This window comes from Ceratotherium simum, chromosome 14 (genome assembly GCF_057802395.1).
Source record: "Ceratotherium simum simum isolate JZ-2026a chromosome 14, ASM5780239v1, whole genome shotgun sequence".
Taxonomy (NCBI): domain Eukaryota; kingdom Metazoa; phylum Chordata; class Mammalia; order Perissodactyla; family Rhinocerotidae; genus Ceratotherium; species Ceratotherium simum.
This window is the reverse complement of record NC_141913.1, coordinates 54,923,625-54,941,661: the sequence shown is the minus strand read 5'-3', so window position 1 is coordinate 54,941,661 and position 18,037 is coordinate 54,923,625. Positions and strand designations below refer to the sequence as shown.

The 18,037-nt window shown below is 35.1% G+C and overlaps 1 protein-coding gene across 2 annotated transcripts in view; it reads left to right on the top strand.

The window, feature by feature from the left end:
* Positions 1 to 17,739, top strand: part of TMX3 (thioredoxin related transmembrane protein 3) — a 44,003-nt gene extending 26,264 nt beyond the window's left edge. For both annotated transcript variants that reach the window (XM_004422627.3, XM_087439326.1), the window contains 7 exons: positions 3,051 to 3,149; positions 5,930 to 5,987; positions 6,169 to 6,222; positions 7,053 to 7,109; positions 11,012 to 11,141; positions 12,597 to 12,665; positions 14,222 to 17,739. In XM_004422627.3, coding sequence (XP_004422684.1) covers positions 3,051 to 3,149; positions 5,930 to 5,987; positions 6,169 to 6,222; positions 7,053 to 7,109; positions 11,012 to 11,141; positions 12,597 to 12,665; positions 14,222 to 14,482 — 728 coding nt within the window. In that variant the 3' untranslated portion in view covers positions 14,483 to 17,739. The remainder of the gene's footprint in view (positions 1 to 3,050; positions 3,150 to 5,929; positions 5,988 to 6,168; positions 6,223 to 7,052; positions 7,110 to 11,011; positions 11,142 to 12,596; positions 12,666 to 14,221) is intronic.
* The last annotated feature ends 298 nt before the right edge of the window (positions 17,740 to 18,037 follow it).

Here is an 18,037-nt window from a genome sequence, read left to right as displayed (position 1 = left end):
CTGGCCCCTGAATTTATTTATTTTTTATCAGGTCATTTGCCTTTTTCAGAAGTGAACCCTATGCAATTTTTATACATTATTTTAAAATACTCTAAATTAATTTAAAGAAAGACCTAACACTTCAGGCACACAGAAAGGTAAAGAAATAAGACATCTTCCATAGTGGAAACGCGCCCAGCGTGTTTTTCCCTAGCTCCAGCCCTCCCTCCCTGACAAGTAACCACTCACCTGCTATTCAGCATTTCTTCATTGAAGCAAATACTTGATGTATTTTTAAAATGTTTTTATTATATCAAACATACACCATTGTGAGGAGAATGCTAAAATAATAAAACCCTACATACATACCCATCAGCCAAGTTAGACAAATTAGCAAGGTCTTACCACGTTTGCTTCAACAGGTTTTTTTCTTTGTTGTAGTATTTCAAGGCAAATCCTAGTGGCATTTCGTCTCCATGCTTCATTATGCATCATCTCTTAGAAAACGTGGACTTTTTTGTTTTAGACAGCCACATGCTCTTACAACACTTACCAAAATTAACAATAATTCCTTGGCATGATCAAATACCTCCTCCTACACTTCCCAGACCGTGCTCTGAGGTCCCTTAAGACAGTGGAGGAAACTCACAGGGGCACCAGGAGATGTTTTAAATTTTAAGAAAAATAGTGAAACTCAATATCGTTGGCCGCCACACAACCACTCAAAAGCGAAAGTGAGTGCAAAGTCTCGCCTAAGAGCTGTCCTGATAGCATTCTAAATTACAGTTTAATAAAGCAAAACATTCACTTTCTCATTCTCACTAGCTACATTTCAAATACTCGGTGGCCTTGTGTGGCTTCTGGTTACCATGTTAGAGAGCACGGATGTGGACTGTTTTATTCACTGAAGAGACTTTCTAGAGTGTTGTTACTTTATATCAGAAGAGAAGCTAGAATTACTTGAGAGCTGTAGGTTTTGAGTTGCTTAAATAACTCGAATATAAGATCTAATAAAAGGGATATTTTGATTGTTTAGTTTTAGTAAAAGGAACATTTTAATTGTTTTGACAGTCTTGTTGTGAAGACTAAGCATTTCTAAAATCTTGTACCTTCATTATCTTAAATTCAGTCCTCGTGAGGACTGAATTTTATTCCTTGCTGTAGTATATAAACCATTTATGTGTTAGTTTTTATACAGCAGGTACCATCTATGTACTTAACTTGATATTTTCACTTTGTCCTCACTGTAATTTATGAGGTAGGTGGTAAGGCAGATAGATTAATATCCTGAGATTACAAAGGAGGTAACTAAGAATGTTAGATAAGGAGATAGATGTATAATTAAATTGCAGATTCATTCATTTGCTCATTCATTCGCTCATTCATTCATTGAGTATTTATTAAATGTCTGTATTAGACATTGGGCTTGAAAAGGAAGTTGAGAGGCAGTTGCATATGTGAAAACAGGAGAAGGAAAGTAGTGCACCTGCACCGATTCCAGCCACCTGCTCTTTGATTGCTGCGCTCTGTGTGTGATAAGCACTTAGTGTATGTTGTCTTATTTGATCATTACAACAATCTTTTGAGATCAGTATTCTTACTATTTTACAAGTAAATAGGATTAAAGAGATTTTTTTTTTGCCAAGTTAAAATAGTGGTATAATCAAGCTTCAGCCTTCAAATCTCAGGTTCTAGTTCTATTCTGAGTCTCTTAACAACTCAGAGAGCCGCTTGGTTTCTTTTTGGAAAAAGTCTGATCATACATATCTGTTTAGACTTAAATGTATTTCTTTAAGTGGGCTAAGAAAGTGACCCTCCTCAAATGTGGCCCCCTGTGCATAAGAAACACAGGAGTAATGCGTTAAGTATCTACAGCTATTGTAAAGCCCAACATTTTCTAACATGCGGTCATCAGTATTTAGAACCTGCCTGAAGGCTTCAGATAAAACAAAGAGTTTCCTTTGAACCCTTATTCTAATATTTAATAGTTAATAAGTTTAGAAACATCGGGGTAGGGGCTCAGGAGGATAGTTTATCTTCCAGTGAGTTTCAGATTTATCAACTTTGTGCAGTCTTTACAAAATAGGCTTTTGACCTGGAATGGAGAGTGTGGCCCAGTAATCAACTTCTGGTTTTATGTTTATTTTTCTAATTTGTAAATCCAAATCCATAAATACTTTCAGATTTGCATTATATCACTTACTTTATAGGTGTGGTAACTTGAAAATGTTTTGTTTAGCAATGCAAGTGACAGAAAAAGCACATCTTTCAAGAAATCAGTAAAATCCGTCTTCAACCAGACATATTGGTAGGCGTTTACATCAGCTTCTTTTTCATGAAGTTGTAATAATTTTTCAGAATTACTTCAGAATTATATTTCTAATCAAGACATAATATTTCTCTGGGATGTTATAGATGTTTTCTATCTGCTTAGCAAAAGAAGTATTTGATGTTGGAAAAAGGCTAAAATACTGTGGCTTTATATGTGTGTTTGTATTAGTTTTACATATGAGAAAGTGTTGTAAACTGAGGTAGAAATGTCATAAAATAGAGAAGAGCAAAGAAATTGTGATAAAAAGTTACCTGTACTGCCATCATCCAAGGCTATCAACCCACGATAACCATTTAGTAGGAGTATATACGCCTTCGTTTTATCATTTTCTCAGTTTTTTTCAGACTTTACTTTTTACAAAGTTATAGTCATGCTGTAGTATTATTTTGTAATCTGCTTTACCACTTAATTATTACAAAACTTTTAATCTATAAATCTTCTCCGATATATACTATGATTATTTAAATTATTTTCTGTTTAGAATATTTCAATTATTCCCTTTATTTTTATTTATTTATCTTTTGCTATTTTTAATGTTGCTGTAGTGAAGAATTGCTTTGTGCATTAATCCTTTTTTACATCTGATTGTTTGCTTAGATTAGATTCCTAAAAAGAAAATTTGTGAATTTAAGATTATGATCCTACGTCAGGCATTTTATACATATTGCTACATTAGAACATTATAAACATTTTAAGGCATATTTACACTAAAATTTACCAACTTTGTTTTGTTTCTAAGAGTACGAAGATGGTGATCTGTCATCTTGGATCAACAGAGAGAGATTTCAGAATTATCTTACTATGGATGGCTTCCTCTTGTATGAACTGGGAGACACCGGTAACAAGCATATATACAACTCTCCATCACTACAGAATTTTTCCTTGTTGATTGCTTAAATCTGATTCTGTAGGAAATGAATTTTAAGCTGTGTTTCATAGTTTTATTCCTTCTTTCCAACCTGAATGCCAGTTCTGCTTTATGAGAATATAGATTAATATTACCAAAGAACATACCTTTGTATGTGGATCAAAGATTAACTAGAGAGGGTTTACTAATACAACTGATCGTGACAGAGCAAACAGAGCCTGAATAATAAGGAAATGAGAGAAAATAACCAACCAAGAAGCTGTACTCAGGAGGCTGGTTTTGTAATAGGAGTTGGAATACAGCTTATCACAACCTTGTAAGGCCCACTTTTACTTGTGAGGAAAAAATGGGCATCAAATTGGCATGGTTTCTCAAAGTTACATGATTGAAAATGACAGGCAAAGCAAATATAAATATAGATGCAAAAACGAAAGCTGTAAGAAGCTAACTGTATGGTCTCAGATGGAAACTACAAAAATGATAAGAAGCTAACCATATAAGTTTTAGGAGGGAGTGTTGTATAAATTTATAATGAATTACAAATGAGAAATAAATCATGGATACTGTTGTCACATTTTTTTCCATTCACAACTTTATGATAAGTAGGATGGAAGTATAGTTTTAGATTAAAAGAATGAGAAAACTTTACTCAAGGCTCAGTTTTTTTAAATGAGAAGTATTGGGCATAGAGTTTCCTCTTCGTGATTTCCTGATCTTCAATCTGTTTAAGAATACAAATTAGAAATATTTGAACATGTCCTCCTGTTGCTTTGTGACTCTTAGGATACTTGTTCTGGTTCCTGAGCCAGCTTTTTGTGTGCTGTGTCTGCTGATGGTTCTGCCTTGGCTTCTCCTTAGCAGAGGGAGGTGTGCATTAGCCCAGTGTGGGAAGTTGACGTGGATACTGTCAAAGATTGTGGGTTTTCAGGCCCGTGTGAAGGTGAAAGGGGTAAAATGTAGGAATTCGGTAGTTTAGCTTGCACTGCAGTAATCATAGGAGTCAGCGTGATGTCGAGGTAATTAAAATAGGCACCTTTGGCTCTATTCAGACAGTTTCTTCTCCCAGATGAATTTGGAAAGCAGTTGGCTATGGCAGCATTCCTTTTGTGTCCAACATCATTGCCTTTGTTAGGTGTCAGCTGTGCCCCCGCGCGTTGTCCCACCTGGGCCACTTACCGTAAGAGCACCACAGCCGACTCGCGGCTCTCAGCGGCTTCAGACGTTTCTTGTCTTTCTCAGCAGTTCTGGTGACCTCAGCTTCCTGCCTCTTCCGACTCCTGTCTGAATCTCCAGTCTCGTCCCACTCCAGTCTTTCCCCGCCCTCTCCCTTCTCCAGCCACACTGACCTTTCAGTTTCTTCAAAAGGCTGTGCACCATGCATCAGAACACACGTCTGTGTTCTCTTTTCTTTGCCTGGACACGTGTAGTTAATTTAGATTCATCTGTCAAGCTCAGACCACATGTTGCATCCTTAGGAAATTCTTTTACTGCCTCCCTCAGCTACATTAGTTGACTCTGTACTACGCTTCTGTAACACCACGTTCCTTCCCTTCAGAGCGCTCCTGATTGTTAACCGTACATCTGTTGGTGTGATTGTCTTCCCTACTAGCCCGTGCTTTCCCCAAGTGCAGAGCTGTGTTGCGTGTGCTCATCACTGTATGCTCAGAAACTAGCCCAGTGCTAGGGACGTTGCTTGGCGCTCAGTAATTGTGAAATTAATACGTGAGAAACTGCCTGTGGGAAGGTGCTCTGCGTGTTGTAGGCATTTTGGAAAAAGCGCATAAAGCACTTGAAAACGAAAGAAGCACAATGAAAATAAAACACTGAACATAGATGAAATAATATTTCTCGAGAGGAAATAATCATTATGAACTAATGTTTTCAGTTGAGAGTTAAAAGAAGAGTCAAGATTGTGTAGAATTTGAAGATGTGTTTGAGCAGGATGGAATTAGAGAAGAAGCATTTAGATGTGGGGATGATACTGAAAGATTGTTAATTCAGTCTTACATTTATATTTCTGAGCCGGAATCTGTCCCAGTGTTTTTGTGCATGTAATCTCATCCAACGCGCCCACTAACTTTGAAATAAATATTCATTTCTAAAATAAGTTGAAGTTTACTGAGGTGAAGTCACACAGCTAATAAATGATGGTGCTTCTCCATTGTTCTCCCGGGATTAGAACTGGTTTTCTGACTCCAATACCAGTGCTCTAGTTATTACGTCGTGCTGCCTTCCTGGAGGATATCAGAGATGAATATGATTTATGTTCTATTTAGGGTTAAGTGAATTGGAGTCAATTTTATATTGTGTATTGTTACTGGCAAGTAGTGACCCATGCTACCAAGGGGCATAGCAATATAAAAATAATTTTCCTATGGTTATATGCTGTTGTCTTAGAGCTACAGTCATTAATAGTGAATTTCTTTTATCGACTTATTCCTTTTGGCTTTAGCTTTTGACAAAATACTGATTTTAGTTGGTTTGTGAGTTGTGTGAAAAAAATACAATTTGAATATATGAATTGTTAAATATTTACTATTATTTACATTTTGGAGATGGGAGGTGGGAGGGAGCTTATCTCTTGGAGTCACCTAGTTCACTGGTTCACCCTACTGAGTGTAACATGTAGGGTAATAGGAATTAAATTCTAGAAACAGTATTTACTACTTCCCTCTTTGCAGCTACAGTAATAATTGAAAAGCTTATATAATGAGGATTATTGAATCTAGATGTGTCCTCCTTAATTTCAGGGAAGCTTGTGGCCATTGCAGTTATTGATGAGAAAAACACATCAATGGAACACATGAGGTATGATGCCTTGAAATAGTTTTAAGCTTCAAATATCATCTAATTCAGACTATACATGGCTTCAGATAAATATGATATCTTACTTTTCCTGCAGTATTAAGTAGGACAGCAGATATTGTAATTGAATAATTGTATTTTTCAAGTGAAGAGATGAAATTTTCATGTGTTTGTTCTTCCACAGATTGAAGTCAATTATTCAGGAAGTTGCTAGAGATTACAGAGACCAGTTCCACAGGTAGGTGCTTGCTTTCTGGAAGATTCCTTTATCTTTATGTTTTGTAATATAGTAAACCAAAAGTAGTAGTATTTCATACTTCTAAAGGTAAATAAAGGAGCTGAAGTGAGTTATAGCATGTTGCATTTCAGTATGAATTGTCTGGCCTTGAAATTTGTTGGTAAATGTCCTACAAGTAAAAAAAAAAATATGTGTATTTTCTTTATAATTGGTATCATACCTGCTTCTTGATAGGGTTTGGGATAAGTTTGTGGTAAGAAAATATGCACATACACATTTGAGATAAAGGTAAATGAGCAATCACAAGTCAGATATGGACAGATGATTGTAATAGGAACTCAAAGAATAACAGAATGTAAAAAATAAGTGATTTTTTGCTGTGTGCTAAATCATTCTGTTTGTTGTTGCTATGAGACAATCAGTATAAATTTGTTATATTATTTAATTATTATTCCATTTTTATTCTGAGTCTTCTAATGATGTATCAGTGATATATATTTATATTTCTCCTGTTACATAGTATGAGCATCTTCTAATTAGTCCTTTTTTAGAGTAAATGGGTAACTTTTCTTAAAATATTTTAATTAGAAAAGCTTATATTGGCCTGCATTTTAAGTATATATAAACAAAGTAGAAATGTCTTAGAATTTACTTAAATCTACTCATGTGTATTTGTATCTCAAAAGCCAGTAGAATTGACATTTTTTTCTACATTTATTGTATGTGATGTATATGTTAAATGTTTATAGCGTTTACATGCTTAACAAGCCCTAAAGTTCAGTTCTTTGTATTTACTTCTTTTTTTTTTCTTGGTTGCTGTTGTTGGTTAGGGATTTTCAGTTTGGCCATATGGATGGAAATGACTATATAAATACCTTGCTGATGGAGTAAGTAAAGTGCTAAATGATTAAGTGATTTTGCTATCAACTTTTAAATTTCTGTTTCTGAGAGATAGACGGAAGGACTAATAGCTGAAAAAAGCAAACCTTTGGTATATGATGATGCAGACATTCTCACATTAAATATTTTACTTTAGCTTTTAAATCTATATTTGAAACCTACTGAGCTTTAATATTGTTCTATACTAAAAAAAATTTATCTTTCAATTCAGTGTTAATAGTTTATAGTATTTTGAAAAGACATCATTCAAAAATTTGTCAATTTTGTAGTCTCTGTTTAATATGCATTTTAAGTTCAATTTTAATGAATAAATGTAACTTAAGTAGAAAATTTTACCCTTCAAGAATTAATTGCTATTCTAGAAGAATTTAACAGAAATAACTTCACAGGAAAAATATACAATTTTAAAATAATTTCATCGATTATGTTTATGATGTAAAGATCTGATTTGTCACTTCAGAAAGTTGATGTTAGAAAACATTTACCATACCTAAACTAAATTAATAAATTTCAAATAAGAGCCCACTCTATGCAGTGGACGTTTACTGAGTATTTACTCTGTATTATACACTGTTTAGCACTGTTGATGGAAAATATGAGTCAATTAGAGTCCCTGTCTTCAAATGCTGATAGTCTGCTTGGTAAGACAACGTGATGATTACAGAACTGTGTGAAGAGGTCTGTGCGGTAGAGAGCTCTGGAGACCCCCACCCCAGTGCTCGCTAAGGCGGAAGGGATCAGAAAACGCTTGCCGGAGGAGGCAGTTATTAAGAGAAGTTCTAAAGAATGAGAAGTTAGCTGAATGAAGAATGCAGAGAGGTTATTTCAGGCTGAGCCTAAGAGCAAACACAGGAGGTGGTAGGACGGTGGGTCTTAGGAGAGTGGTGGAGCCTTAGAATAGCCCCTGATGAGAAGGTGGGGAGAGCTCAGTCGTGGCAGATGAACGTGTCCAGCCACAGTGAGGGCCCAGTTCCAGTTAGCAACAGTGTGCTGTGTTTGGGTCTTCTCTAGCTTTGTTTAGTAGCATAGGTGTAGCAAATGCCTTCTTTCATTGTTGTAGTGGTTTAGGTTAAATTAGTGTCTTCCATTTTTGAAGAAAGAACACTGGGGAAATAAAAACAAAATTCACAAACCCAAAGTAACAGTCATAATTTTCAGTTAAAGCCTGAAATTATAAAGTAGCATTCCTTTATTCATTTATGTTCAATTTATTATCCCTCTTATTCCAATAACAATTTGAGAGGTTTTAGAGAAGATGTAAAGTACCAGATATAATATATAATGAAAAAAATCAAGACAAAGCAAAATAAAATAAAGGATCTATACAATTATTAAAGGTACTTGAAAATTTTTTAATACTCAAAACAAAGTGGAAAAACATTATTTATACACTTCCCATTGCCTATAAAATAACTTTCTTATAGGAGTATGGTTGACATTATAGAAACCTAAGAGAAACTGCTATGCTATATAATCTCGTAAAGGGGGACACTCTATCATAGAAGTATATTTTTAGTAGGATTTTTACAGTTTATGTAGTGGGGACTTTCATACAGTCATTTCTTATAATGTCCTTTGAGGCAAGCCAATATAGTGACTCAGTAAAACATTGTTTGCAAGAGGCCAAAGCAATTGGGTCAAATAAAAAAATCCTTGATTCAGGATAATATTCAGAGTATCTGGAGATGGATGGACATTCCTTCATGAGTATTATTTCTAATGTGCATTGTGAGATAGAAATTTTGAGCTACAATTACGGTCCGAGAACAACAATAGTCTCTACCATCAACCCCTTATTGTTTGGGTTTTTTTTAAAATTCATATTTTGTTTTTGCTTTTTTTGAGAGAAGATAGAAGGCGTATAATGATGGTTGTATAATAATAATTGAAAGTCCTTATTGAGCACTTACCCTGTGACCAACACTGGACTAAGTGGTCAATGTGTATTTTCTGACTTTTTCAGTAACTCAGTAAGGTGTAAGTACTATTATTATCTCCGTTTTATATAGATGAGGAAATTGAAATTTCTTAGAAGAAACTCAAGAAAGTTAAATAATATGCCAGAGGATGCCCAGCAAGTAAGTTAAAGAGATCCAGTCCTCAAATCCAGATCTCTCTTACTCCAAAAGCTCTTAACTACTATAACATTAATATTAACAGATAAATTCGTGGAATTTAATGGGTATTGATGCCTAAAATATTGTTAACTTAAGGCAAATACATGATGTTATATAAGATAATTACACTGCAGCATTGGTATGTTTTTTACTTTTTCTCGAAATAAAAAGAGTACTATCAGACTTTTGGTTTATTAAGTTATTTTGTATTGGGTTTTTTTGAGTATAATTAAGAGGAAAATGGATGAGATGTTATTTTCCATCATTATTCAAATTGAATTATTTCAGAACAAGTAGTTTCTAGTTCAACTGTGTATTTAACTTTTTCATTAGATGTATTTTTATAGCAAGGCCAGGTTCTGATTCAGTCTATAAAAATAGAATTTTTTTGCTACTCTACTCACGCATTATGAAAACTAACAACTAAACTGCTATAAATCAAAAAGTGCCTGTTGTGTTTTTATGAACAAGAAAGAAGCTAAGATTTTATTTATTATACAGTTAACTACTGCCTAATAATAATACTGGATAGTAAACAAGCCTGATACCTAGTCGCTTAAAACAGTAATCATTTATTCTCTCTCACTTGTCTGGGCTTGGCTGACCTTGGCTGGGCGCAGCTCACTGTGGCTCCAAACTGCCAGTTAGGTTTAGGTCTACTCCACATGTCTTCCACGTTCTTGACCCTGGAAGGATATTTCCTGGGGGATGTTCTTCGCATGGCAATCACAGGGACACAAGAAGGCAAGCCCAGCCATGCATACACATTTCAGACCTCTGCTCTGTCACTTCTGTTACCTTCCTGTTGACCAAGTCCCATGGCTGAACTCAACATTAGGGGTCAGATGAGCACGGTTTGCCTCAGTGGGGAAAGGGTGTGGCATGCGGAGGGATCGAGAATTATGAACAATGATGCAATCTAGTGGACTCAGTTACTCATGTGCTGGTAATATAGTGGTGTAAATTGTTTCTGCTGTAGAGTTTTGTGCTTTTGGACAATACTTTCATATAGACATACAAATAACCATAAACTGATGTGTAGGTGGCATACGAAATTAAGCACCCTCCTTTTATGATTACACAAAAACCTATCCTTGAAAGAAAAAAAATTAAAATTATTTCAATTAAATGACATATATTGGTAATATTATGGTTTTCCATCTGCAGACTGAATTATGTCTAGTATATCACTGAATCACTTCCTGAGGATGGGGTAGAATATATAGGGGGATAGTGGGAGTTCAGAGAATGTGGAATAGTGCTTACTGAATGTGTATTACGTATAAGGTACTGTGCTGAATATTTAACTTGAATTTTCTCATTTAATTTTTATAATAAATAAGCATTTATTATAAATAAACACACAGCAGTGTGACTCCAGAGACCATTCTCTTCCCTGTCTAGGTACCTGAGTGCCATTTGACGGGGGTGGGTGTATGTGACTAACACTGATGTATTTAAAATAAATCTGTGGCAAGGAATAATATAGCCCAGAAATTGATACTTCATACATAATAATTATTATCCTTAATTTTAATGGTGAATACTCAGCTATCTAATATTGTACATTAGAATGTTTTTCATATAATCCTTATTTAACTATTTTTTAAATGGATGCACAATTTGAAATATTCTTCATGCAGGCAAAAGGAGGCAAAGCTGTTAAATAGCTCCCTCCTTTTATAATTATAGTTACTTAGATATAAATTAATATCAAAATATTTGTTAACTCTGTGTTTAATGTGTATTTTGATTTGTTTTTCTATTGTCAGTGAATTGAAAGTCCCAACTGTGGTTGTACTGAATACTTCAAACCAACAGTACTTTTTACTAGATAGACCAATTAAGAATGCCGAAGACATGGTCCAGTTTATTAATAACATTTTGGATGGCACAGTACAAGTAAGTTGTTCCCTTCCATTTCAAGGGGATGATGGGAGGAGGTAGAAGAGAAATGAGTTCTCTTCTGATTCTGAAAGGAAGAGTCGCCATCATCTGGGGTGAGGGAGCAGGCCTCCGTTCCTTGCTTCTCACACATTATAGACAGAATCGCATTCTCCAAGGCATAGTAGGTTCTTTTGTGGCAGAAGCTGCTCATGGTCGAAATGTCCCTTTGAGAGTTATTTGGAGGGCGTTTGGGGTTGTTACAGTGATTGGGAGGTGCTCTTGGCATTTAGCGTCAGGGCACCCAGGATGCTAAGAGATCTGCAGGTACAGAGATATCCGGACAGTGAACTTTCCTGGCTCTTAGTACCTTTCTGGGCTCCATAGTACAATTGGGGTAAGTTATTCAGATTGGTTTTCTAAGAAAACCTGTGAATAAGACCATAGTTTCTTTAAGAGATAAGGAAATGTATTGAAAATCAGAGCCCCAGTGGAGAGTTCCAAATATACTTTTGGTATACAACTATACCAAAATACTTTATAATCCTGTAAAGTATTTCTCAGAAATAATGAATGGATGGTTTTAACTTTGTCTTTTTTCTATAAATCTTACTGCCGTGTTTTTCACACTGTGGGTTGCAACCCATATTAGAGGGTCATGAAGTCACTTCAGCAGGTTGCGACCAGCACACATCTGAATTCAATAGACTGGAATAAAATACAGAAGAAAAGATGAGACTTACATGCTTTCATGAAGTTTATTATTTTGTGAGACTTTTGTTTCAGCTTTACACAAACTTTATTTGAAAGTTGGCTCGCAGAATAACAAGTATTTCTTCTTTGGAAACACTCAATCATGTAGTGGGAATTTTATATTTGTGAAAATAACACTTGTTGAAATGAAACACACCTGTGTGAGTGAGCCCCTTTCTATCCGTAAGTTAATGAAACCCAACTCAGACTGTTCAACCACAGATCTTACTGGCTCATGTAGCTTGGAAATTTAAGGAATGACCGAGACTTCAGGGATGGCTCAAAGCAAGGATTTGTTGATTTTCGTCAGGATTTTTTCTTTCTCTGCCCTTCAACACTTTTGCCCTTTGAGATTCATTCTCAGGGACTCTCCTTACACCATAGCAAAGATGTCCTGAGGCAACTTTAGTTTAACAACCTCAGCTAAATTCAGAAAGGGGACAGACCTGGACTCGGGGGGGTCAGCCTAGCCAAGCTGCTGGGATTGTGAATAGGGAGGGTGGATTCTTCAGAGGACAATCAGACAGCATCACACGAGAAAGCAGAAGGAAGGGGGGGGGGACGGGAAAAACAGTTAATATTTACTACGTGGCTCTTGCAGGTGCGTTATGAAATCTTTTTTAGTCAACCCTTGACCTGCAACTGTAAGAGTATATGACAGAAAAATGAAGTAATAGTACTGAAATAACAATTTCATTGTTTTTTCCTGTTAAATTTAAGGCCCAAGGAGGTGATAGCATTTTGCAGAGATTGAAAAGAATAGTATTTGATGCCAAATCTACTATAGTGGTAAGTTGTGACAGTTTGTTTAGTGTCATTGATAATTGAGTGTATATGGGTTCTTTATGTCTAACTAAGGTAAAATCTGGATTTCAAAGGATTAGGTAAAAATCCTTTAATTTGCAAGATAAAAACTAGTCCATATTTACATTAAGAAAATATATTCATCGGGTGGAAATTGTTTTGCTAGTTATTCATTTCTGTCTGATTGGTGAGTTAACTGGAATTCAGAATCAGCGAACTTGATAGTGTGGCTTAAAATGTTTTTTAGAGTCTTCTTTCTGCCCTTTTCAGTCCGTGGATCTGAACCCTTCTTGCTTAGAGCTCTAAGAAATCTTTCTTAACGATCCCAGCTTTAACTCTTAATCAGCCTGACAGCAGCTTTCCCAAACTTGTTTGAGCCTTAAATTTAGTTGCAGTTGTCTATTTTGAGCTACTCCATGGGTATTTTTATTCATTATGACCAAAAGCAGTCGTCGAAATAGGGCTAACCTTCTTCTATTGGTGAGAAATAAATTCTAATAATCTTTGACTTATTCCATGCATCCTTCAATTTATCTGCGACCTTTCTTTATTTTCCTGTTGCCACCAACATGGATTGGCCCTTATCCCATTACGTCTGTCTGCTGCTCTGGCTTCCACTCAGTTTCCTCACTTCCTCTTGCCCTGTTTCCAGTCCATTCTGTACACTACTACACAATTAATATTACTAAAATCATCATTTGATCATTTGCCTTCCCTTTTCCAGCGATGCTCATCAGAATACTCTGTCCATCTCAAATACATTCTCCTCCTTAGTCTGAATACAGCGTAAGCTTCGCTGGTGCTTCCTGCTCGTGCTCACACTGTGCCTGAGCATGCCTCATTCTAGCTCATGCTTAAATTTCCGCCTCAAAACACCTTTATTCTGTGAAGCCTTCTTCCAGTATCTCAATCCAAAGTGTCCTTGCTCTCTTCTGAATTTGTCTATATAGTTCTCAAGAATTATGGTCACAACCCATAGGATATATTATAGTTGAAAAACCTATTCAGTAAAATTGCTTTTACTTTTCTGGGAGCTGAGGAGATGGTATATAATAAACTGAGGGAAATTATTAAGTTAATATGGCTTTAATACTAACCAGATAAGTAAAAAATTTTTGAAATATCATGTGAAGAAAATATGTGTACACCTTCTTTATGGTAAATAACCAACCTTCTCAGTGAGCACATTCCTGTAGCCCAGGATACAACTCTAAAGCTCTTGGGCACATAGAAGCCGTCTCAAAGAAACCTTTGTGGATAATGTGAGAAAAAGAAATGTCTTTAGATCAGGTTATAGAATATTTGCTGCTGTTAGCTGGTTACACATATACACACACACACACACGCACACACATATAAAATTTCCCTTACAGTGTCTTTAACATGGTAGTCACTGCAGAAATATTGATACTGATTCATTAGAACTGAAAGCAGATTGGATGGCAGCAAGAGGAAGAAATCTGTAGTGGTTTTAGATTTGTTCATGCTTTTTATATCAGAATACATCTGAGGGGAACTGAGTTGTAATTGTCTTTCCACAGTCTATATTCAAGAGCTCTCCACTTATGGGCTGCTTTCTCTTTGGCCTGCCACTGGGTGTCATCAGTATCATGTGCTATGGAATCTACACAGCTGACGCAGATGGAGGGTACATAGAAGAACGATATGAAGTATCCAAAAGTGAAATGGAAAGCCAAGAACTGATAGAAGAGAGCAAAGAACAAGAGGAGCCAAAGAGTGAGGACTCTCCAGTGCCTACAGTGCAAGAACCCAAAGATGTATTAGAAAAGAAGACAGACTGAAACTCACTAATATAAAATATTTGATAGGATTTCCAATTATGAAAGTCTATTTATTGAATTTAGACATTTAATCATGTTCTTTACAGAAGAGAACATGTTATTTGTATTTTGGTAATCTCAACTGCATGGATTAAAGTAGTCCTTCCACAAATGGGGAGATGTTTGGAGCAAAGAGATGAAATGTTTGTGTGAAGCAGACAAACAAAATCAAAACATGCCATCCAAGTTTACCTTATAGATGTTTAATAACAGATCAGTTCTATTTGCATGTTTCTCTATCTGAATATTCTGTGACAAAATTAAGATTCTTGGGCAGAATATTTAAGTTGGTCAGTCAGGTAGAAGATACATGTTTGGTAGAGAAAAATAATACCTCCACTTCCTACCATCCATTCTCCTCATATATTTTGAATATTTATATGGACAAAATTAAGTCTTTAAAATTTAGGCACTTTAAGGAAAACTAATCACTTTTTCCACAGATCAGATTAAGATTATGAGATTAAAAATAATTTGGTTTTGTATAGCATAGCGATTTTATTTTGTTGTTATTTTTAAAGGAGAGGAAATGTTACTTTTTAACTTTATACTCAGTTGCATTGTAAAATTTTCATATGGGCCTATATAGTGGGGAAAAAATAGTCTTGTGTTTAATCTCTGCAACATACACAGGATTTGCCTGGAGCGGGGACTTCAGACGGGCCCCAGACACTGTTGGCAGGTGTCTCAGTGGTCGCTGCAGGAAGGGAATGGTCTCTGTTACTCCTGCCCTGCTTTAGCCGGAACAGCCTCCTTTGTTCCTCCATATTTTATATATTGGGATTTCCTCTGAAAATTTCCTGTGATAAGAAAGCTCCTGCTGCTTTTTAAAAACTAATATGTACCATATTTTTATGTTTATTATATGGTAACTTATGATCTGTGTGTGTATGTGTGTATATATATATACACACACCTACATACATATGTATGAAATTTATTGACATACATCTGTTATGTAATATTATGGGCATGTCTGTGTTCATAATGAGTAATAAGTGACGTAATCAGCCTGTCAACAAAATTCATGTCCAGTGATTAAAGAGATCTGCCAGTTAGCTTCTCCATCCCCTCAATTCTTTCAGCCATTTGAGCCAGTGACCTCTCATCTTCTCTCCATAATGAAATAACAAGAATTCTAGCCCAAGTAATGTATAAAGATTGGTATTTTTTTTTAAGTAATAATATGGTATGTTTATTGTAGATTAGCTTATTTTTGAAACCTTCATTTTAGCTAAGTTTAGGATTTTTATTAAGTGACTTTTATTTGGGTGATTATTCATTGAGTTACTGAGTTACCCAGTGTAAAAGATTTTATTAAACATTTAAAAATCTTTAATCACTTTAAAAATATGTAATTCATGGTCCTGATACTGAGTTGTTTAAGGTCTTTGGTCCCCAAGGGCAGCCTTTGGTTATTTCTGGTGCCAAGGTGATCACAACTAAACTGAAACTCTTCTATCTTACGTACTAAGGAGTTATAGTGATGGTTTTATTGTATCCATGTACTCTTTTAATATATAATAAGTACTTTTAATATTTGGCACCCCATTATTATTATTTTAAATAATGAAGCACTATGCAGTGGAATTTCAGGAAATACTAGAATGAAATGTTCTTAAATGGAAATTGGAGATAAATGCTGTTAATGTAACAAGTAGATTCTTCTCCAGAGAGTGATGAGGGATTCTTTTGGAAGATAAATATTAATGTTCCCAGTGGTGAAGCTTGTTGTGCAGCATGAGAAGCTTGGTGAGTACAGATGCTGCACTTGAGTCTCCGTCTAGTGAGGAGGTTAAAACTCGGCTACTGCCAGTGACGGGAGGACATGGGGGTAGACATGTCATGGCTTTTTCCTTCATGTTTATTGCTGTCAGATGTCCATCATCTGCATGTTTTTGTCTTCTGTCAAGCATGGCCTATAAATGAAAGACCCGAAGAGGGGAAGAAAAAGAAAAAGAGTAAAACTCAGTATGTATCCACAAAGTCCAGTGATGTTCGTATTCTGAGATTTTCTTGTCTGTAAACTAATGCCTAGGTCTCTGTTACCTTTTTCACAGCTCTGTACTGTTGCCCCATATTCTATTTGAGTTTTCAATGGAAAACAAAATGTGTAGATGGTTTAAGTGAATAATTTTATTTCTTCCTTTTTGTATTAAAATTTTGCTTTTTACTTGTCTCTACTTTAGGATATTGTCAGACTCCTCACAAAACGTATTTAAAATTTTTGCTCACTAGTATGCTTTTCCCTTCAGTGTGATATCAGACCTCACTAGGAATGCTGTTTTCATTTCAGGGAAAGTTACTTCAGAATAAAGGGAGGTTTCTTAATGAATCTAATAGAAGAACATCAATATCATCCTAATTTAGTGATGAATCTTACTATGATCACATATCAATAGGGGAGGATTGAGTTGGAATTTTAGTGAGTTGGAATTTTGCCTTCTCTTTCAGTTGTGATAAAGTTCTGTTTCTAACTACTAAAATTCAAAGTCCTAGATGCTTGCTGTTGCTGAATCTGGTGCTCAGACAATATTTAAAGATATTTTAAAGAGAGAAAGTACATTTTTATTAAGCTATGCGCACTCCATTATAGCTTGCAATCCTTTTTGTTTGTTTCATTGTGTACATCAATATTTCTGTAGCTACTGCTGTCTGAAACTTATTTGAGGTGGATTAGACCTGGAATTTTTGTTTTCTTCACACACAATGCTTGCTGGTATTTGATTTAGAAATAACATTAAGAGCCAAATGTCTAGAGGTTGAAGGAAGGGTCTATATGAGTAGTTAAACAATTAGCTATATTTTTTTTGTTTAGGGGTTTTTTGTTGTTGATGTTTCTTGTGTTTTGTTTCAGGGGCTTTTTTGGTTTGGGTTTTGCAAAGTAATTTAAATAGTTTTCATGATTGATTCATATGATATGGAGGTAGGTTAGGAAAAATCACTCAGCTATTATGCAAAAATTGTTCAAATAAACCAGTGTGGGGTGTTAAGATTATCAATTAATTGGTGGGATTAGGTTTGCCATTTTATTTTTATAAATATATATTTTTTCTGAAAGTGAGTCCAAGAGTGGGCAAAAAATAATTTTCTACATTGGACTAATCTATAAAGGTTTTTGAAAGTCTGTGTTACTAACTTGTTGAATTCATGATACCTTGCCTTAAGGCACCAATTGTAAACCTTTGGTTTTCTAAAATAAATTAATTGAAAGCATATGTAATTATTTTTACTATTTATCTTTTGGTTGTTTGCGCCGTGAATAGTTCTCTGTGCAGGCAAAGAGGAAGGCTAAGACTCATCTTCCACAAAGTGTTTTTTCATTTTATTGTAAGTTATTCATAGTTATAGAAACATAGAATTTTAGAGTTTAAACAGACTTAAGAGAGATAAGATTGTAATCTAATCCTTTTATATTATAAATGGAGAACCTGAGATTTATAAGTTTGATATATTTTATATTTGTAAAACCTGATCATTTTTAAATATTAATTATAGAGTTTAAAGTTAGAATAA